General features: G+C 35.2%; 1 protein-coding gene across 2 annotated transcripts in view; it reads right to left on the bottom strand.

Annotated features, from left to right (window-relative positions):
* The window catches only part of LOC129003163 (myotubularin-related protein 10-B-like), a 37949-nt gene that overhangs the window by 6584 nt on the left and 8083 nt on the right, over positions 1–23282 (bottom strand). The window contains exons 2-9 of one of the 2 annotated variants that reach the window (XM_054431422.1): positions 22368–22428; positions 21873–22009; positions 20862–21017; positions 12879–13003; positions 12211–12363; positions 11493–11654; positions 5215–5292; positions 1739–1884 (exon numbers count right to left, since the gene is read on the bottom strand). In XM_054431422.1, coding sequence (XP_054287397.1) covers positions 1739–1884; positions 5215–5292; positions 11493–11654; positions 12211–12363; positions 12879–13003; positions 20862–21017; positions 21873–22009; positions 22368–22428 — 1018 coding nt within the window. The remainder of the gene's footprint in view (positions 1–1738; positions 1885–5214; positions 5293–11492; positions 11655–12210; positions 12364–12878; positions 13004–20861; positions 21018–21872; positions 22010–22367; positions 22429–23282) is intronic. The other variant, XM_054431423.1, reaches the window with a different exon arrangement.

Raw genomic sequence — 23282 nt, 5'->3', positions numbered from 1 at the left:
CCTTACTCGAACTTTAAAGTTGCATTTACAGTTTTACACCGTTATATTAGCACATTTGTTGTGACTTTGATGAGAGCTAAGAGATGTAGTGGACTACAGGGAAAAATTAAGCAATAGACACAGGTAAGCAGTGGTAGCGACTCGGCAGTGATGTCTCCACGCACAGTGGACAGGTGCCAGCCTGACTGGATACAATTCCGATTCCAGGTCAAGTGAAGATACACAATGAAAAACAGTTTGAAATTAACTTTAGTTAGGAAAGTTTATAAAATAGCTTATAGAACATTTAGTGGTGGGCGTTACATAACGTAATAGTATAAATAACACTATTACTGAGGATTCACCAATTACCTTCATAACAGGTTACTGAGAATATCCTATTATCTTTGTAACGTTTTCTTTACCGTAAGAACCAGCTAGTGAAATAACGCTGATCATGTTGTCCTATTAATTTAATAGCGATCGCTTGGTAATAATTACTGAGTGAGAATCATATTATTTTTGTAACGTCGTCTGAACTGGTAGGTCAAACAAGTGAAATAATCCTGACCGTGTCGTCCTATAAATTAATAGTAAGCACTTGGTAATAGTTTACAGAGATATTATTTTTGTTAAGTAGTAGTACGAAAAAGTGAAATAATGCTGACCATATAATCGTATTAATTAATAGCGAGCGCTAGTTAATAGATTACTGAGAATCATATTATTTTTATAATGTCGTAGTACCCGAACAAGTGAAATAACGCTGAAAGAGGAAATACTAGGTGAGAAAAATAATAGTGTTATTTCACCTATTACCAAAATACTAAAGAGGGTTCCTGACTATTACTGAAAAGTAACGGTATTTCCCATCTCTAGAACAATTTAGGAAAATTATATGTACTAGTAAACACGTAGCTCGAAATCGAGATATTGCAGAGAAGTAAAGTAGTTATTTAAAAACAAATAAAAGTCATCATAATTTCCTATGAGTTTAAAAGACTTTGAATTGAAAAATAAATAACAGCAATTAAATTATACAGCTGATCAAAATGTAAACAATTATGTTCTTCATAAGGATAACATGGGAACTTTCAAAGCCACTGGGGCAGAGCCCAAGGGACTTTTTCAAAAATGTAAGTCCAGTTTGCAAATCTACATGACACACTCTTTCCAATGAGACGTCAATGGATAAAATCGGTTAAGAAATGGCGGAGGAGTTCAACCGAGAAAGTTTCATGTAGCGTATTAATTATATAGATGATTGATTTACACAAAATATTTTATTTGTGAGTAAGGATGTTTAGAACATGAAAATTTCTATTTCTATTTACCTGATAGAATTTTAATTTTAGTAATTTCAGTCTTTTTTAAACAGGAATTTCAGAACATGAAGGCAATGGCAGAAGACGTCTGCAAAATTTGCGCGATAGGATATTCATGGTTTTGACGTTATCGTGAGACATGATTGTTATGTTGCTGCCATCACAAGAGATGGCCAGGATTCATGTGGGAGATTATAATTATGTTACCAATTCACAGAAGATCATCAGACTTTCAGAACAATTGGGGTTGATTTCTCGGTTTTGAATCCATCTAAATCCCATGAAGTATTGAGCATATTTTGAGGAATTGAGAATCAGAATAAGGCCATCCCTGTTCTTTTGGTTAGTCAGCAAAAGACTCGGCTCAATCCAATTTCACAGTTGACCAAATTCATGCCGCACTCACAGACGATTGAGTGCCCTGTTTGACTGACCTGGTGCACAGAGGTCCCTCAGTTTGACAAAGCTCACTTGCAACTCCCGCGGCGAAGGCACATCTTTGTTGAGCTCCATCACCTTGGGTTGCGCAAGGCGAGGATGACTCTTGCGTACTGTCTCCAGCATCGTGTTCTCTTTTACCCTAGGAAAACACACAGGGAAAAATCATATAAAGCGAGTTTCTGTTTACAAGTTGCTAACTAAAAAAAATTATTGAGACTAGGAAGTTACATTTTTACACAGTAGCAGTAAAAGAAAAGTTATTCTATAGAGACAAAACACTCAAAGGTTTGTTCTGAAGTGATTGTCATGTTGGTGGTCTATTGATTGGTTGTAACAAAAAAATAGAATGTGCTGAGCTATTTCTTCAAATCTTACAATGAACATACAGTAAATAGAGGTGACAGTCTCAGACACAACCAATAGAGTATTCAGACCGTTATTCACAATCACAAGTTCACTCAAAAGCGGATGCTTCCCTTTCTGCCGCCTGCTTAAATATTTTGCAGATCCAACCTTAGAATTAATATTCCTATATCAATTTAGATTGACCATGTAAGTGACATAGAGTTTTCACCAGGGCCGATATACCGAATAGGCAAGGTAGGACACAAGACAATTGGTTTTTTTGGGGGGTGCCAAATAATAGGAAAATGAAAAAAGAGGTGGTTGTATTTGTATGCAATGGTGGTAAACTTTTGATAATCCCTCACGGCCGTGTAGACATCATTATTGTCTCCCACGACTGCGGCAAAATTCTGACTATTTCCCGCGATCGTGTAGACATAATCATCGTCTTCCATGATCGTGGCAATATATGAACATATCCCGTGGTCGTGAGGTGATTATCGTCGTCTTCCGTGTTCGCGGCAATATTCTGATCTTCCCTCTAGACTCTGTAGATATCAACATAATCTTGCGAGATCATGGAAAATTCTGATCATCCCTAGCGGCAGTGTGTAGACATATTATGATCCACCGCGGTGATGGAAACGTCACTATTATCATGCGCGATCGCAGTAAATTGAAAATTCGTTGTCCAAATATAAAATTCCCGGTTTAAAAAAAACTAATGCATAATTCCCGGATATCCCGGTTGGTGGATACCCTGTTATATACATTTTAAATGGGTGCTACTATTAATTGGGCCTAGGGCGCTGAGTGGGTAAAAAACAGGCCTGGTTTTTACTTGTAAACTCGGGCTGCTGAACTGTTTTCAAGCAAAAATCAGGAAGTAAGGAAATGGGCAAAAGCTGATGCTCGAGAAAAATATCAAATATTTGTCAACATGTAAAATAAGATATATTTTTAACAAATGAAAAAGTTCTAGGGAGAATAGATAAATTTGTAACTCTGAAGTAACTCTCTCTGTAACTAATGCATCATCCTCACACTAAATGAATATTTTGAAGGATTAAATAAACTTAAAGTCAATGCTATAGTCACAATGACAATATACATTACTTTTTCTTACAATGACAAACAGGTTGTAAAACACTCAATATTAAACTGTATCTTATACTATAAAACATAAAGTTTGTTGATGATGCTGTAAAATCTATTTATTTACTATTTAATACTGTCATCCATAGACAAGAAAAATAAAATTCATATTTTTTCTTTCTTTCCTTATTTTCTACGCAAGTGTCATTTTTTTATTGGGAGGCATTTACAATTTTAAGGGAAAGTGTTCCTCCCGCACCAAAGTCCAAGAGGCTTACCACTAGGCTAGCGACACACCCAAAGATCCTAAAAGATTACATAATAGCATATGAAATAGTAAATTCTTTCTTCAAAAATAACATTGAGATTAATAAATACTGTTGTTTTTAAAACAGAAAATACTTAAAAATAGATTTTTAATACAGTCATAGTAATCCAGAGGCCACGCCAAAATAAAATTACAACAGAGTTCAAATTCAAATACAAATTATCTTTATTGTCACAAAAACATTTATACATAGTAAAGCTATTAAACGGGGTGACTTAGTTAATTAATTTAATTTAATTTCAAATTTAATACAGTAGAACCTAACTATTTCTCTGATACATCACATTTAAAAAAAACAAAAATAAAAATAAAATAAAATATATATTATTGTCAACTAGCATTATTATTTTTATTGTAGAACTAGCTGGCCCGACAGACGTCGTCCTGTCCTATTGTGGTTTTATGTCACATGCTCGTTCATTTTCAAGATGAGATCGTTCGCATGGCTCAATCATGTCCTGGTTGAAGTTTGTTCGCTACGCTCACTCACCTTTAGGTTGGAGCTCGTTCGCTGCGCTCACTTGCCTTCAGGTTAGCTCGTTCGCTACGCTAACTCGCCTCCAGGTTGAAGTTCGTTCGCTACGCTCACTCACCTTTTGGTTGCAAATTAGCTGTTCTCATAAATTAAAAATAAATATAGTGCTGCACCCTGTTGGTAAACCTATTAACTTTTTAATGCTATTGAACATCACAGAATCAAATTGTTTAGTTGCACCAGCTGTTAAGATTCTTTAATTCCATTTAAATATGAGTACTCATAAGGTTAACATGGGAAACTCCAGAGCCACTGGGGCGGAGCCCTATTGACGGATCTGCACCAAACTTCACACAAACCATCCTTGAATAATACTTAATAATGCCTGAAAGTTTCATTACAATCTGTCGAGCGGTTTTGGAGTCCATAAAGGACAAACATACAAATATACAAACATACATTGGATTTTATATCTAATATATATATATATATATAATAAAATTAGTATTATTATTATTGGTACTTTCTTGTTGCAATGTATAAGCTGTTGAAAACTGATTAAACCGATTGTAATCTTGTATTACTCAATGGGGAATAAAATTCATGATTCTAAAATTATATCCACCAAACAATTTCAAACAGTTTTGAAAAGTTTTGTTGGATATAGCAATTTTTATGCTCGTAAGTAACCCTTAATACATTGTGTCTCCAAAAATAAGAGCAAGTTCTTCTCCCACCTCTAAAGAATTTCTTGGTGTGATCATTTGTAGGATCAGCGGCTCAGCGACTTAACAAGAAACTGTGAAACAAGGCAGCGATGTTGTGGGTCCGGTGCCACTTCTTAAAAAAAATATGTCAGTTCAGTTCAATCTTGTCCTTCACTGGCTTTTTCTTGATATGTTCCACGTAGTCCTGAGCCCATGTGGATGGGCAAGTTCAAGGGAAAAAAGCCACCAACTTAAAAAGTCAAATAAATAAACATATTTATTACAAGACTTTTAATCACACTTTCTGTTTACGCTCTGTACCATGGAGTGGGAGAAAAAAATTACTAAACTCTATGCTAAACTAGATTGTATATGTTTCTTGCATTATTTATACCTTGATAAACGTTATTGTTTCCAAGTATATTCTTTTTTACTAAACATTCTTGATTAGGTCCAAAAGAGAGGGGTTTCACAATATTATACTGACAAACATAGAAAGGGTCTAAACTGAAGGAATACCTCGGTAGGGTCCAAGAGGCAGTATCCGGTCTGAAACTGTTCAGTATATCAGACCCTCCAGTCACAACTACACTCCTCCTGCAAGAGAAAATACAAAATAACTTAAAAAATATATTACTAGTGACTGAGCCACTGAATCACAATAGAAAAGTAATTTAAAAATTTTAAGTTCTGCTATATTTTCAGTCCACGCAAAAAAATGTTTTGCTTATAATTAAAACCACTACACAAGTTAACAAAATTCAGGTGGTTTGAGGGGAAGGTTTCCTGGGTTCTTACACCATCTTTTTTAGCTTAAATGTATGCATCAGCTGATCAGCTCTCAGCTGTTGTTTCATAGTTAGGGTGAAGTAGAGGGGATGGAATTGCTTCCCCTCAATCCGCCTATATTTTGTGAACGGAGTTTATTATAATATTGTACTAGATTAACCCAACTAAAATTAACACTGTACAATTTTAGTCCCACTAATTCAAAGAGGGCTATGAAACGTACAGACTTGTCACGTACACTCATATCAATACCACTGCCAATCACAGTCCCAATTCAGTGAAGATTTTATTGAAGTGTCCACAAATATTATTTTATCGGACACTTAGGCCTCAAAAGTTAATGCATATCATGATACCAAGATAAAAACACTGACCAAAATTTACAAAAATTCAAACAGGGTTTGGAACCAACCACTTTAGGACTTTACTAAAAACTTGAATGCTAAAATATGAAACTAGGTATATATCAATAGCTTGATACTTAATGAATTGTATTTTATTGTAGCAAAATTAGTTTAGCAAGACACCCATTTGCAGCAAGAGAATCCAAAGCAATGGTACATGCACCACAAAGGAACCATAAAGAAGAGGGTTAGATATTAACTATCTTTGGACAAATGGTTATGTATAATTAGAGTAAGCAGTGCTGAGGTAGCAAGTTTGATATAAGAAGATAAGCTGGTGGCATGAAGGGTTCTTGATTTTCTCTTTTTTACCCATCGAAAACTTTCCAGAGTTTGGAGCTTGACTACCCTGTATACAATCAAAAACACTTAAAAAGAAAATAGAAAAAATGCAGTTTTATTATTTTAATAGTTGTATAGACAGGGCCTGATTACCCATTAGGCTAATTAGGCTGGAGCCTAGGGCGCCAGTCAGCCAAGTGTTTTAGGGGGGGCGCCAGACAGCTAAGACTTAAAGTTGGGACTGGCGGCGTAAAGGCCCCATCTAAAGGCCCTAATAAAATTGTTTTAGGCCTAGGTGATTAACAGTTAATTTAGAAAGTACGTATATTGTTTGGTTTTTTTGATATTTTAGGTTAGGTCTACTTTTGATTTAATACAATCATATGTTTAATAAACTGTAAAATAAATACATTATTTTAAATCAAAAAGTTTTACATTCCTTTAAAAACCGATTTGCTACTATTTTAAGCCCCGTTCGCACTAGTGCAGCACGACACGGATTGGCAGCCATCATGGCATTTGTTTAACATTGAACATAAGGCGAAAAATTGCAGGTTGTCCGTTGCCGGCGTCCCTGGGACTGCCGGCATTTTCCACCAATATGTTCAATGTTAAAAAATTGTGTGACGGCTGCCCGTCCGTGCTGTGCCGCCCTAGTGCAAACGAAGATTTATAAGGTCATAATGTGAACTTAGTTTAAACAATGTCTTTACCTTCTGTATCTATACTCGACCAGAATTAATAGTGAGTGCCTATGAGTATGTCATATTTAGCTCTTGAATTTAAAATATCATCTCAAAGTCGAAAGATTTGCTGTTTTAAAAGTTCCTAATCAAACCATGCATTAATTTATGATCAGCTTTCTTTTGTTATTAAATAAACTGATTAATAGTATAATGCCTTTGGTAATTTTTAATTTTTGAATTCAGAATTAGTATTCATACTTTGAAATTTTAAAAGTGGTGGCAGAGAGGAGAGCTAGTGGTAGGGAGGAGGAGGGGCGCGAAAAAACGTCAGCCTACTGGCGACTAGAGCCTTAATCAGGCCCTGTGTATAGATATCACATATGATAGGAATAAAAAAAGACATTGTATAATGTAAAAATGTTAATAATTCAACAAAAACTTCAGCAAAGTTTTTTTGTTAATTTCAACTCAAATTTGGTCACAATTTTTTTACAGATAAAGACTCATTAACATAATACCCAAAGTTAAAAATCCTGAATAGAATGAAAAATTATTTTTTCAAATGCACTCCCTAAGTGTTTAAGAACAGGTTAATAATAAGCCTGTAAAATATGTAAATTAGCGGATCTAAGGATATACAATTTCTCTACTCGACAGTTAATAACAACCTTGTGTGCTTATATCGCATAGAGAAGCTGGGTAAAATGTTTACCAAACAAATATTATTCACACCGGGTGTTTATAAATGAATATCGGGGTTTTATCGCTTTATAACTTTTATACTATTAAACTTACCGCTATAAATAACACATAAAATAAAAAAGCAACTCAAAGAGTTTATGCCTTCCAACGACACATTGTTTAACAAAATCGATCTAGTAGAACTGTAGATTTCTTACAATTTACTATTATGCATTTCAAAATAAATAAATAAATGTGAAATTTAATGTTTGCTATGTCTATTGCCTACATTAAAGACAGAGATTTTCACATTTTTTTTAATTTTGAGGCAATTTTTGGCTACCTTTATTGGGTATTTTTAAGAAATGCATAATGGTAAATTGTAAGAAATTTTATTCTCTTTCGGAATATTACCGTCCACTTTGGTCGATTTCCTCACCATTTAAAAGCTCTTTGCAAAAACTTTAAGCAACCTCTGAATTTATAGTGGTGAAAAAAGTTAGATTTCTTTTTAACTTGTACAATTATACCTACAGTTCTACTGGATCGATTTTGTTAAATGGTGTGTCATTGTAAGGCATAAACTCTTTGAGTTGCTTTTTTTATTTTATGTGTTATTCATAGCTGTAAGTTTAATAGTATAAAAGTTATAAAGCGTTAAAACCCAGATATTCATTTATAATCACCCTTTATCATGATATATTAGAAAATTATCAGTGTTTTTTAAGGTCATAAAATACAAATTTTCAAACTGACCAGTTTTAATAAGAAACAAGATTTTAAAACAACCATAACTTTTAACAATAGTCAAAAGTTTGGAGACATGGTTTTTGAATCGTTAAGAAATTTTGATAATTAAAACCAAAAGCGATTAAGTCCAAATGAGCATGCCACAAATGATGATTCATGCAAATTTTAAACTGTTATAAAACTCACCTGAGTAATTTGACAATAATTCTTCAAAATAACAAAACTCAGGTAACTAAACAAATTCTTCTAAGTTCTTCATACTTGAAATAAAACAAAAAACCCAAGACGGATAAAGGATGTGGCAAGATAAACATTTATTACAAACACATAACACAAGTGTTGATAAATTATTAACTGTAAAGAAATATCTAAAATGATTCATGCAACTACACATAGCTGATAAATAAACAGTGTGAATACTAAATAGTTAACGTTAACAGTAAGAAAATCTAAGTGCAGCTACAGTAAAAAATATATCTCTAAGTACTATGAAAGATTAAGGTTGATTTTGTGCGGTTTATATTAGAAAGCATTCATAAATAAGATCGAGTTGAAAAAAAAAACACCTTACATCACTTCACTATTCACAATGATACTGAGTAACTGGATAAATGTTAAGACATTTTATGTCTAGATTAAAAATATAAACTGACTATGGATGTCTTGTAAATAAATCAAACCAAAATGATCAATATGATACAATATGAATAGTTTAAAAACCTTTATTCTAAGTGATTTGACAATCTGTTAATCACAGTGATTAATTATAACATGTATTCGTAACCGATTTTGAGAAGATTAAATAAATAAAAAAAAAACTTCTTACTTAATTGTTAAATAAAGTATTATTAGAAAAAAAAGAAAGACACAAAAAAATATAATGTACCAGGTTAGTGGATTGGTAAACACACCCTCTTACAATGGCTTGCACTGACCAAAACATTGACCAAAATTGTTTTCTTTAATTAATTCTAATTGTGACTTATTATTGTTATTTTGTTTTTATTCTTACAAAGAAGAGGGGAAATGCTTTTACGCGCACATGTGGCCAGCCAGTAGTGTGATGCTACTGAATTGATCAGACTACTCACTAAAGAAACCCTTACTCTGTTGGATTGTTTGCCACATTAAGTCAGGCCATCATGTAACTAAAGCCCTCAGGGCTCCTAGTGTTTCTGACATTCAGTTCTTTTATGACCTAGACCTTTTCTTAGTCAAGGTCAAGCTTCTTGGCACGGAGAATACCTGGATGAAATGTGAAAAACATGTCCAACTGTCTTCAGCCTCCGTGGTCATCGCACGTGCTCTCTATCGACTGATAATTAGGCTGATATCTATATATATAAAAGGCAAAGCCCTCACTGACTGACTGACTGACTCACTCATCACTAATTCTCCCACTTCCCACTTACCTAGGAGGCTGAAATTTGGTACACTGATTCTTTAGGCATTAAATAGGAAAACTAAGTGGATTTTATTCTGATCGGACTCTCGGACTCCGCCCCAGTGGCTCTGGAGTTTCCCATGTTAACCTAATGAGTACTCATATTTAAATGGAATTAATGAATCATAACAGCTGTTTCAATTAAACAAGTTGGTTCTGTTCTATGATGTTCAATAGCATTAAAGTTACAAGGATTACCAACAGAGAGCAGCACTATTATTTTTTTTTAATATTTGACAACAGCTAATTTGAAACCAAAAGGTGAGTGAGCGTAGCGAACGAACTTCAACCCGGAGGCGAGGTAGCGTAGCGAACGAGCTAACCTGAAGGCAATTGAGCGCAGCGAACAAACTTCAACCAGGACGTGTGAGCACAGCGAACGAGCTCCAACCTAAAGGTGAGTGAGCGTAGCGAACGAACTTCAACCAGGACGTGATTGAGCCATGCGAACGAGCTCACATATGAAGTTAAACGGGGCAAAGCCCGCGGGTACAGCTAGTAACTTATATTTAACTAAGACTTAGTAAACTACCTATGAGGATAAATCTTTGCACACATATTTAAGTAAAGTAATCAGTGAAGATAATACAGTTATTCACTCCAATAACCATTGATCGCTTATATTCACATTTCACTTGATTATTCGTCCGCACGCCCTCGGTACAACTTTGTAGAACGCGTGTTTTGGCTGTCGCCGTTTTGTACGTGCGTCTTACGAAGTTGTACAAAATGAGTGCAGACGGAAGAATTGAGAGTGAATATACATGATTTATCTAGCGCTGCACGACATTCACCAGAGACCATCACTTCTTGTTTAATATCCATTGATCATTTATCACTAGTTTCCTACTTCTAGTATGCACTAAACCATTAATTTTGAAACTGCCTTAGGCCAATTTTAAGTAAAAACTATTAAGACTTTTCTATTAAAATTTATAAATAGACCTATAAATGATAAATTTTCTATTAATTCAGAACAGAACTCTTCACCGTATAAAAGTAAGGATGTTCAACACCAGAAATTTATAGAAATATTTATTGCCTTTTTAAAGCGTAAAATACACAATTACAGTATTTTTCAGGATGGGGAATTGAAAATTGAGTGTGGAAAACAACTACAAAGTTTGCGCGATTGAGCAATGTAGCTACCAAACAATTATTTTTTTCATAGAAATTTTGGATAATCGCTTTGTAATGATTATTTTCTTAAAACAATAATTATTTTCTATACAGGCTTAAAAAATATGCCAAATTATGACACTTTAGAGGGCATTTGCTAGTATTTAATTATTGTAATGAGACGACTTTAGTATATCGATAGAGACTGAAGATGATACTTGCAGGGAATACAATTGTACACAAGATGTTCTACCTATCCAAGAGTGGGGTACAATTACAGTCTGTGCATACTATGATTGAAGTTAACAGACGATACAATTCCAGGGTGTACAAATCCAGAGGGGTACAGTTACGGGCCATACATCTCTCTTTTTAATTTCAATATAATCATCCAGATCACTGGTATCTTGCCTACATTAAATAAATTATATAGCATTATAAGGCAAGTGTAAAAGTATGAATATTGTAACCACTCCCATTAGTGTGACTCCCATTATGTGTGCTAGCCATTGCTCGGGGGTTGCAATTCCAAGGGGGTACAATGGAAAAGTAGATTTTCATTCAAATTAAATATTAATTGTTTCAAGAATGTTCAATTTGAAATTGATAATGATAGGTTTTGTGCAATCGAAGGGTCCATACCTGTCAGTGAGGAACGGCTGTATGTCAGACATGCGTACTAGAGCAGCACCACGGGGAGAGCTCCAGCACCATAGCGGGGGTCGGCCACCACGGAAGTGACGAGCAGCCTCTAGCAGTTGTGGGTCTGAGGCTGAGGAAGGCACCACGATCCACTCCGGCAAACTACAACAGAGATTCTTTCCTCTAGTGAAGATCTCAAGTGCACACAAAAAAACTAAAATTTTTGAATATAATTCAAACCATTGTTATTCATTGAGAAGGTAGTCTTTACAAATATACATTAACAAAGAAAAAAAAAACAATTTATATTAAATATTAAATAATCCCAACGCTTTATAACTGCAGATTAAATCCATTTGCCTGATTGGATGTTTCTAAAATATTTCCTTAAGAGTCTTTATCCCCGGCGGACTAGTTGCATTTTGGTGGTATGGCCTTGGGGGGAAGGTTATGTGGATGGGCGGGGTCAGGTGTGTGCCTTTCTGAAAACATCGTAAACACCTGACCAAGTACCACACGAGACGCGACTCCATGTCATAGTGTAGTACATTAAAATATTTAATCTAAAAAAACAAAGAAACACATTCTGAGATTTGCAGCAATTTCTGTTACTTTGGGGGGAGATGGTTTTCCTGAAGTTGCATGTTTCGTTCTTCTAAAAGATAATCTTTCAGGTACAGGGTAAAATAAAAATTGAAAGTAATACTTCACAACCCACCTGGCGGCCATTTTAAACTCCTTGTTAATGGACGTCAACCTCCAGCCGATCCCTCCAGTCCTAGCCAACTCCTGACCCCAGTCTCCCGGGTCATGAAACATGGGTGTGGGAAATCGTAGAAACAAGTCACGTTGGAAATCGTCATACGGCTCTCTGTGGAATGATAAAATTAGCATAAGTAATACATCGTACAGTCCACCAGCTGTTACCCATGGGACCAAGATTACTACGGATAAAGGAAATTCCTTTAAGCAAGTCACATGTGGTGATTGCCAAGCGCCAAATATTTCCAAGCAGAGGTGCCCAAGCATTCATCACTTTCTAAGTATTCTCTACTGTTGTTTAGGAATGGAAAATATTAACACAGAAACAACTAGTACTGACATTCGCTGAATGACAAACACAAATGCACACTAGTCGTAATACAGCAAATGGCGCATGTGCAAAACTGCCTTTATAAATAACTACAGTTTGGAAAACCAATGATTAAAGAAAGGAAGAAAGAAGCAATGATAAAACCAAATCTTAAATCTAAAACCAATAAAACTTTGTAGAGTTTATGGTTCTGTAAAATAATTACTTCTTGAAAGTTTCTATATAGATTGACTTCTAACCTTTTAAGTATAGAAAGTTTTGAGTTTTCTCCAGCTTCAAATTACACACAATACCTGAAATCGTAAGCAAAAAGTAGTTGGTGCCTTTTCGGAAACGCGTGATGTAGTAGGGCGTTTGTAAGATTCCGACCGTGACCAAGGGGGGAGAACTTGAAACTGAAGGTCATTACTCTCATATTCTGAAACAAAAAGTGGTCACTTGTTATTTCAACTTTGAGCTTAAGTAGGCATTGCAAAAAAGGTGATTTAAGGTCAAGATAAAGTCAATAGTCATCTTCAATATGGTCATCGTCAATATCACTTAAATTAGTTAAAAAAACGCATAAAAGTCATGGTGTTTGTCATATCACTCGAACGGAGACCATGACCCATTTTTGAACAGTTCACTACGCGCAGCAATCAACAACAAAACAAAATTTGTTTTTATGATTAGTTTGCTTCATATATTATTCCAAAAAATAATAGTTAAGCACAGTATCTTAACATTTCATTGAACGATGTACAATGTATTGAAAGTTCTTTGAGAAAATCTATCTATCTATATATTAATAGGCAAGCATGTTTCTTTAAAACCTTTTTTCTCAGCTCGTGTGCATCGTAGGGAAAATCTACGCATACCGTTGGAAAGCTATTTTCCTGTAGGTGTGCAGAATCCCTTTATAAATTTAAATAGGCTCAAAGATAAGCACAAAAAATGAGTTTAAAAATTTGAAAAAATTAACATGGATCTTATGCGTTGCTATGCTGGTTACGAAATAACAACGAAATATAAACAGAAAATCAAAACAAATGGAGGAAACTCCAATCACATGTTTTATTTACAGTGTGGGGTGAAAATAGATAAGTGAGTACATTACATATTTTTGGTCGAGTTTCGACCACTGGACGACCTCTCGTACTTATTTAATAGGCAAGCAGGTTTTTTGTGACAATTACTCCTCCGAAACTACTGAACCGATTGACATGTTTTTGGTGTCATTGGAAAGAGCGTAACGTGAAGTTGTGCAGGAAACTTTCTTTATAGGGAAATAATTAGAGAGTGAGGCCCTGGGGCTCTTTAAAGTTTTGTACTTCTCCATAAGAATAGAATAGAATAGAATAGAATAGAAAAGTGCTTTATTGACTACATACTATGTACAGTAGGCTACATGAAATGGGTTGGCATTACTGGTGCCGTTTGAGTTAGTAGTCCTACAGTGTTAGCTCCCGATTTATTGTAAAATTCTACAGTAATAAACAGAGTTTAGTACTGGAGTTGTGTTTCAATGTGATAAGAAACCGTTAATTATCGTCTGAACTGATAATTTCGGTTGGGAACTAAGAAAACAATCAGTTATCGGTAAATCGCCGACGTGGTCAGTTGCAACGTGGTCAGTGGCAGACAAGTTGTCGTGGGTTCGTGTCGTGGACATTACGGTGATTTTCGTCGCTGGTTCGTGTTTGCGGCATCAAAAGTGATATTTAAGCGAACATAGTGTTGTGTTAATGACAGACAATAAGATAATCAATTATTTCTCGCCTTCGGGAAGACCTGTCAAACGTCCGAGATCGCGTTCCTCGCCAGCATCACCGGAGGATTCTTCTACAGGTTTGATGATGGGAATAATGGAGAACGACGACGAGAAAGTTGGTGAGTTAACTAATGGACAGTTAAGATCTTCTCTCAGAGATGTTATGTCCGATCTCCTGGACTCTAAATTGTCTAATTTGGCCACAAAATCTGACTTGGTTAACTTCTCCATAAGATTAACATGGGAAACAAACATTGTTATGAAACTCCAGCTGTTGTCAGAAATGCTGTTCTGCTATTTAATTTAATCTGTTTACAAGGAGAATTGTTTCTTGGTGCCATGTGGTCAATGAATTATAATTTCGCATATAATTTAAATGCAATACACTATATAAAATTGTAGATAGACATTGTTAATACATTTAAATAATCAATAAGCACGATTGAGCCTTTGCCTATATGTTTCCTGGTAAGTGTGTTGTAACTGTTTCTTATAGTATACTATTATAGTAGCCTATCTTATAGCAAAAGCGAACTATTCTTTTCTGCATCCTCACCCCGTAGCGAAGCACGGGCAGGGCAACTAGTAAATATATATTCTACTAGTTGTTTTGCCCGTGCCTCGCCACGGGGAGAGAACGCAGAGAAGATTTAGTGGTCCTTCCCTGCCTCCTCCGCAGCAAACTGCTGGTTGATTAAGCACTAATTCTTAATGTAAATCAATTTTATAAATGTCCAAGTTACAAGGAAAAAATCCTCTACTCTTGATGCAATATAGAAATCTATGGTACCTAAAATTAAAAGTTTAACTCAAGGAAAAGTAAACAAACAAACTAAATTAAAAACAAATCGAACAGCTGGTGTATCTTCAATGTTTTATATGCAATTAAATACAGTCCTTTAATTGATGTTCCTGCCCTTAGGAGAGGGCTTATCGAAGTTTCACAACAAGACCTTTGGTTCAAGTATGTGATTGATAGGTTATAGGTATGATAGGCTTATGGTTTTCTCAAAGTTCTTCAAATCAATCCTAGCTTTATATATAGATTCTATTCCAATTCATAATTTGCGAACACTTGTCATCCATTACACTTCATTCAGAGAGAAACAACATCCTATATATTAAAACGTGACAGGGTTTTTTTATTTCACGATTCTGAATCAACCACTTGACGGATTTTTATTATTTTTGTGTTGAAAGAAAGATAATTTTGAGAACTAGGGAATGTCGAAGCCATAATTTTAGTTTAGGGTTACAGTTTTTTAGAAAAAGGTTTTAATTTTCAAAAAGTCTAGCAGCCGACGGACGATTCTATGTCGTTTTAGTGGTGGTTTAACTATCGTCAGAGTTTGCCTACACACTATTTCACTTTAAAATGCAGTTTATTTCCTACCGTAAAAGATATATGTTATCAGGAGATTGTGTAATTTTGAACTAAAAATTTTAAACGTATAATCAAGTTTTGTCATAAATGCAATCCGTCTAAGTATAAGTGCTTAATCCTTTAACATATAAGTGGTTTACGTGTTGATACATCTTTTTTTTAGATGTTTGAATATAAGTATGACTGCATACAGTACTCATTTTATTCGTAATGAAAATGTCAACTGGTGTAGTAGGTCTCCAGAAAACTGACCAGTAAGCTGCAGGGTGTCAGTAGAAATCAAAATCTATTCATACCATATCATAACTATACCAGTAGTACTATATGATTCAGAAACTTGATGAAGGGGTATATTCCGGCTCGGATCTTGGATGGGCTGGGCAGGCTTTTCATGGCGGAGAGAAGATACTTCAACTTTTAAAAGTGTATTCCAAGTAGAGGTGTGCGGATATCCGAAAAATCGTCGGATATCGAATTTGGGCCCGGTTCGGATACGGATATACGAACCGAACCGGGCCCAAATTTGATATCCGACACTATCCGTTATATATCCGACTTTTTCGGATAGACAATATATTTTGACGTTTTGGACAGAAAACTAAATCTCCATAGCCACCATTAGTTTCCCAGGACAAAATTACAGCAATACGTTTCCAACGACCTAACAGCAAACGGCAAAGAAGCCGTATGATGCAATACTGATAACTAGTTTAGTCGTTATCGGCTGTTTTGCTTTACGATTAGATTTGTCTGGAACGAACAGACATAAAACAGAAAAGAACTACCATGGTCAAATGAAAGTCAACTCGTGCTTGTCTTGCTCCTGATACTAGGGGCGCTGCGTAATAGTTTTTTTTACAGTACTGTTTCAAAGTAGAAAAATCTAGCCTACTACTGTGATGTTACGTAAACAATAGATTTAATGTTTCCCGAAAAAAGTCAGAATAGAAACAATAGAAAGGCAACACAATAGAAGGGTGGGAGGGGTTGGGCAATGACCTCGAAAGGAGCGCGGGTAGTGAGCCAAGTAGGACCGGAGGGGGAAGGGGTGGGTAAGACCTTGAAGCTATATATAGACTTGCACTACTTCCCTAACCCTAAAGGACTGGCCGGCGAGTGGTATTCCAATCACAGGACAAGATACGTTGTTTTTTGGGTATTCATTGCCCGGTTTGACTTTGGATTGTCTTACTGTGTAGAAACTTTGAATAATAAAAAATTAAGTTAGAACTAACCACGATTATTTAGCATTGATTGTGTACATATTAAATTATTAAACTAAAGGGACCATGGATATATACAAACTTTTGTCGTGATTTTAATTTCAACATCAAAATACAATATTGCACAATCGTGATATTTTAGGTCATTGACCTTTATTATGCATCCGGTATTGCTGTTTCAGAAGAGAAGCACGTTGATAAATTATAAATTGATATTCCCGTGGTTAAAAAGAATTATTTTATAGTCCTATAAAACAAAATCATAAAATTTTACATAAAGATAACAATAACGGAAATTGTAAAAAGGGTATAAAGATAACAACATCGTTATTCTTTCTCTTTGTTCTTCTATTTCTTGGGTTTCCCTTCATCACGCATTCAACAAGTTGCCATGGTTACTAATCACCCATGTCGTTATCAGCTTTTTGTGACCTAGCGCACAGCAGGGGGGTAAAACTTGACGAAAATCGGTTAATTTTTACCTATTATTTAATTACCAATGAATGTACTACTTTATTGGTATTTGGTACTGTATTAATAATCGGTCAAAATGGCCGATTTTTGTCAAATTTTACACCAAATTTATTGACATTTCAAGGTGAATATTAATAAAACAATTATTACCAAATATTTGTATTCATTTAAAAGATTGATTTGTGGTATTGGGTTCCCCACTGAGTGCAGCCGAGCGGCACTAATGAGGGTCCGACCTTCTTGGGGGTGAACAATAGACGGCTTATCAGACCCTCCCCTACCCCGTGGTCTGGAGAAAGCTTGTAAACAAACTATTGCACAAGCGTGACTTGACAATGGGCTGCTTCAACTATAATTTTGTCAATTGAACTGTGATGTTTCAAAATCAAAAACAATAATTTGGGACCATACTGCTTAACAATAATGGACTGCAATTATTGCTGAACATACAATCCATTTTTAACAAACTAAGATTATACGATTCAAATACAATTATAAAAATTATCTTGGTATTTTACTTGGGGTAATGAAGTTATGTAGGCTAGTGTAATTCTTGGTTCATCAAGGTTCTACTGAATTATGTTTGGCAGTGAATAAGTGTAGAATGCAATTTATAAATTCAGGGATACACACCTTTTACACAGTTATTTAATTGCCCAACAGCAAATCGTGAGCTAGAGCCCATCTTAGTGCATTAGTGATGTTTTATAAACTTGGCAAACCCGCAAAATGCCACTTAAGGCCAATAATCCGTTCCAAAAACGTAAGGAAATACAATGTGAAAATAAACTTGAGATCGAACTCCTTGGCTTGTGAGAACCAGGAAACAAGATAAAACATAACCTCAAGTAAACAAGCCCAAACGTTTGACATCAGTCCTGCTGAGCTAAGGTGTTGTGTGAAGATTTCGTCTGCTAGTGTACTTAATTCAAGCAACCAACTTTTGAAAATAAATGTTGTGAAATGTGATTTTCAAGAGAGAGAAAACTGTGGACTTGGCTAATTTGAAATTCTATAGTTCAAAATCGTCATTTAAGTTTATTTACACAGCTTTACATTGTTTTATAGGTTAAAAATACATATGCAGCTTATTATTAACCGCGCCAAACTATCCGAATCCGAAAATATCCGAATCCGAACCTCCCAATATCCGATCCGATCCGAACCGAGCCTTAACTATCCGATCCAAAATGAAATTTCACTATCCGCACACCTCTAATTCCAAGGAGTACTAAAAGATAGACGACCACTTGGAAGACCAAGTAATGAAAGACATCTTCAGACTGGTATCTTCCTTAGAAATGGCAGGGGACAGAAGGGAACGGGAGGCCAGGATCATTTTTGGGTCGCCGGAATTTTACCACCCTGGAATTTTACCCCCTGGGCAAAGCTGACGTCACTATGACGTAGTAACCTGAGTGGCCAAAAGTTTGTTCGCGGCCGGAATTTTACCCCCGCGGATTTCGAAGTCTAATGAAAATAGTCAGAGCGTGATTAATTCAATTAGCGATAAAAACCGGAATTTTACCCCCTGTCCATATAACTAGTGTTTAGACAACTGAAATGTACGGGCCGGATTTTTACCCCCCGGAATTTTACCCCCCCCCCCCCGGAATTTTACCCCCGGAATTTTAACCCCCAGAATTTTACCCCCTGGCCGATTTTAGAAATTGAATGATTGGTTTTCTTATTCCTGTTTTTAATTAATTGTAAACATTTCATTATTTAGTGGCCTATCTTTATTTATTTATTTTGTAATCTCAACTAAGTCTTAACTAAGTTGATGTTCGGGATTTGCCTTTGGGGCAAACTGTTGGTTAATAAGTATGTAAATAAGTAATAGGCCATGTTAATAAGTATGAAAAACAATGTATTTAGTTTCGTGTTTATTGTTAAAATAAACACGAAAAACAATGTTTTACAATGGTTGTATAATAAATCGTTAAAGAAATATTCGAAACAATTATTATTCAGTTGATTGTATATACGTCATATTAACCAAAAGTTGGCTTCAAAGATCGAATCCTAATACTTGAATCTCAAAATTAAAATTAAAAACATGTTCGATTAGTTAATGTCACAAATAAATTAAGATAGGCTACTTAATATTAAAATGTTTACTATTAAATTAAAACAGAATGAAGATAATTAATCATTCTCACTAATTTTTATATCTAGCCAGGGGGTAAAATTCCGGGGGGTAAAATTCCGGGGGTAAAATTCCGGGGGGTAAAAATCCGGGCCGTACACTCTAGGTTTTTATAATTTGATGTGTTCTGATTAAATTCACAACCGTGAAAATATATCTTTAATTCCGCGTTTAATCCATCGAGCTGATGTCGCGAAACTCAAAGTTCGCGGCCGGAATTTCACCCCCTGGTTTGTGACGTCACGTTTGCCCAGGGGGTAAAATTCCAGGGGGATAAAAATCCGCTACCCCTCATTTTTGAGGTTTCAGTGGCCAAGGTGGTAAAATAAGGTACGGTAAGTGATAGTATGCAGTGGAAGGTGGTAGCTACTGTACTCAAAGCCAGTGTGTGTGAATTGGCCACCAAGTTGTAAACTAGCTGTTCTGAATCATATTCAGTTTTAATTGTTACTCGATTCCCGTACGTAGGATGGGCCAACAGCTCGTATAACAATAAAAATACATTGCTAAACGGCCATCTCCAGTAGTCACCATGAAGCCCTGAATTAGCGGTATAAGTAAGCCGCGCATTGATCATGCATGTATAAAATATAACAAAACAAAACATAGCGCATCCAAGCTTAACAGACTTTGAGCGGGCAACACTCGTATGCATCAGTAAACCCGCCCAATATGGGGTGGGTGACACTTAGAGGGTTAAAGGATCAACCATTTATACTCACAAAGTGTGTTTACAGCCACTGATACTATACACTATGATCAGCAAGTTATAAAGCACACCAAGCCTAAACGTGAATTATGAAAACACGTAAAAATGGTCAATAACTATTACCGATCGGTCAAGCGGCGGGCGACACGGAAGTAGAGTCTAGACTCACTCTACTAGTTGTTAGTTGAACATGTAATTCTTTGTGAAATGCAAAGGCATGCTATTTTGGATTATAAAATGATTACATAATTTGTGAGCTAATGAACTTGGAATTATTTATATTAGCTGACTTCAGAGTATTCCAAATAAACTATGATGTGCCACTCTTTACAACCTTCACTGTCAGTCTAGTTTTGCATCATAATTAACCTAATTTTTCAGAATCAGTATTGAGTACAACAAAGCGAAGTATCGAGTATCGGCGATTCTTTGATAGCGCTGGTATCGAAGGTATCGGTGTATCAAGAATCAGAATCGGCCCATTCCTAAAGATAACTTAAGTAGATAGCATAACTAAATTTAAAGAACATTTTTCAATGTTTGAACAAAGTGAAATTGTTCAAGACCAGCAAGAGAAATATACTTACTTTACAAACAACGACGAGCCCTTTCACTTTCTCTGACACGTTTTTCCCTGGCAACAAGCTTCGTTTCTTGTCTCCCACGTGGAGGTACAGGGCGTCCACATTTGACAAACAGATGTCGTATTCTCCCAATAGTAAGTTCTCTTGACAGTACATTTCCTGTAAATTATAATATTTTAGTGGCATGGGGTCCTACCAATACCCTATAAAAAATTTATGATATGCATGTTGAGACTTGATAGGACTGCGATAGGATTTAATTTAACACCCTTATGATGCTTTGAAGACTTATACTTTCAAAATATTGAGTTCTTCATCCCAAAAAGGGCTCCAAGTGATCTTGAGCCCAAAGAAAACTTGAAAAAATAGCTAAAATTATTCTGCTATAGACTCACCAAATCTAGCACAACTGTTGTACTTGAGTAGTAAAACTAAAAAATATTATTTTTGAAGTAAAAAACCATAATGAGATATTTATTTGTGAACATATTAAATATTTTTATTCACTATATCAATTATCATGTATTTAGGATGGGGACGCCACTATGTGCGTATTTTAACCCAAATACGAGTGAAGGATGAGTGTACGATGAGTGGCGCAATCTTGTAGTCTTGTTAATGACTAAGGCCGACATATTCCTTAGAAACCGCTGTTAATTAATAGCCCATACAGCTAATGGCAACTAAGGGACCTACAGTATAGTGGAATCCGAACCACATTCTTGCCTTGGTATTAACGAATTGGTCTAGTTATCAGGATATACCTAAGTATACATTAATTTATCCACTAGTAGAAGTCTTAGAGAATGAATAAATCATTCAACATAAAAGATTACACCCGTATTACAACCTTAACAAAATCATTGTGTCTGTGTGTGTAGGACAAATTTGAAACTTGACTTGTCAAATGCACTTCAATAGTAGTAGTAGGACTTTGAATTTGATGACTAATCTTATTAATCAGGATCAATTTAATTTAAATCCCGATAAAACCTTTACTACTGTTTAACTTACATCTTTGTCGTATTCTTCAGTAGTGACAAAAGATAGTTTGAAGTTTGTGACTATCAGCGAACCAGACTTTCCACGCTTATGCTCTGAAACGGGTGAGAACAGAAGAACGTGTGTTGCTTCTGCTATTACCATCTCTCCTGGAAAAAATATAAACATTTTAAGGTCGAAATATCAACACTTCAAGTGAGCTTAGGATTGATTAGTTAGGCTATTCAAAGCTTACAGAGAATTATACTTTGGCAGATCTGCTGAGGCGTTGCCGCAACGCAGCCTAAAAGGGAGTTCGCCACAACAGGTTAGCCTGACAACAGTTGTCTTGCGGTAACCCTGTTATTAATCCTGTTATATTATATAAGAATTCCTTGTAATAACAAATTTTGTCTTCAGACCCATAAGTTTCATTTAGAGGCTAATGAAACTAATGGGTCTGAAGACCAAATTTGTTATTACAAAAAAGTTATAGGTTAAATAGGTATAAGGTTATTCGCTAATTACCTGGTAAACATCGAGGGGCGAGCTGTTCGGAGAATGACTCTTCAGCACTATTGTTTAAGGGCTGAAAAATAATATATTTTAGCAAACATCATAAGATTGCAAAAAAGTGGTCTATTGATTTTCCATGCATATATATGGGTGTCCGTTAGCATGATAACTCGAACAAAAATTATCCAATATTGATGAAATTTGGTATAAATGTGTAAAACTACTTTTATTCTAACGAGTTTGCGAACCAGCATGATCGGACCATGGGAACAGGGGTTTTATCGGGTAAAAATGGGTTTTCTAATTTTTGACCCTAAAAACATAAAATTTAGCAATTTCTTTCCCAACCATTTTGTAGAGCTTAAAAAAATAAATAATTTAGTATATTGAAGCATTGTTGTATGCCTAATGGTTACGGAGAAAACTAAAAAAAAGTAAATTTAAAATTTCTATGTTATTCTTATGGAGAAAATGAAAACTGTTGTTTATGGATATAATGTTTATGGATATGTGTTGATGTATAATGATATAATGTTTGGCAAATTTATTTATTTCATCCTATACTATTGACGTTTGGTCAAAAACACTGTTTACCCGTAGCAGCAAACCTAAGCACATGTTGTATCTAATGTTATTTTAACTAGGAATAAAGATGTATTTTTTATGAAAATATTTTAGTAAAAATGTAATCGGACAAGTTGAAATTCACTTAGTCTGTAGGTTTGCTGTGGCGGGGGTATTGCTTATTATTAATTAAAAAACTTCTTGATCAGCTTTGTACGTGTTATTAAATTTACGGAAAGTAAATAATTGTTCCCCCCCAGCAAACCTGCAGACTTAGTGAATTTCCATTTGCCTGATTGAATTTACACTAATGTCTCCTTAAAAATACATCACATTTATTCTCTATTTAAAAAGAATTAGTTT

Source organism: Macrosteles quadrilineatus, unplaced genomic scaffold (assembly GCF_028750875.1).
Source record: "Macrosteles quadrilineatus isolate MER2022 unplaced genomic scaffold, UCM_ALF_1.0 Scaffold_9__3_contigs__length_116548681, whole genome shotgun sequence".
NCBI lineage: Eukaryota > Metazoa > Arthropoda > Insecta > Hemiptera > Cicadellidae > Macrosteles > Macrosteles quadrilineatus.
This window is presented reverse-complemented; position numbering and strand designations above follow the sequence as displayed.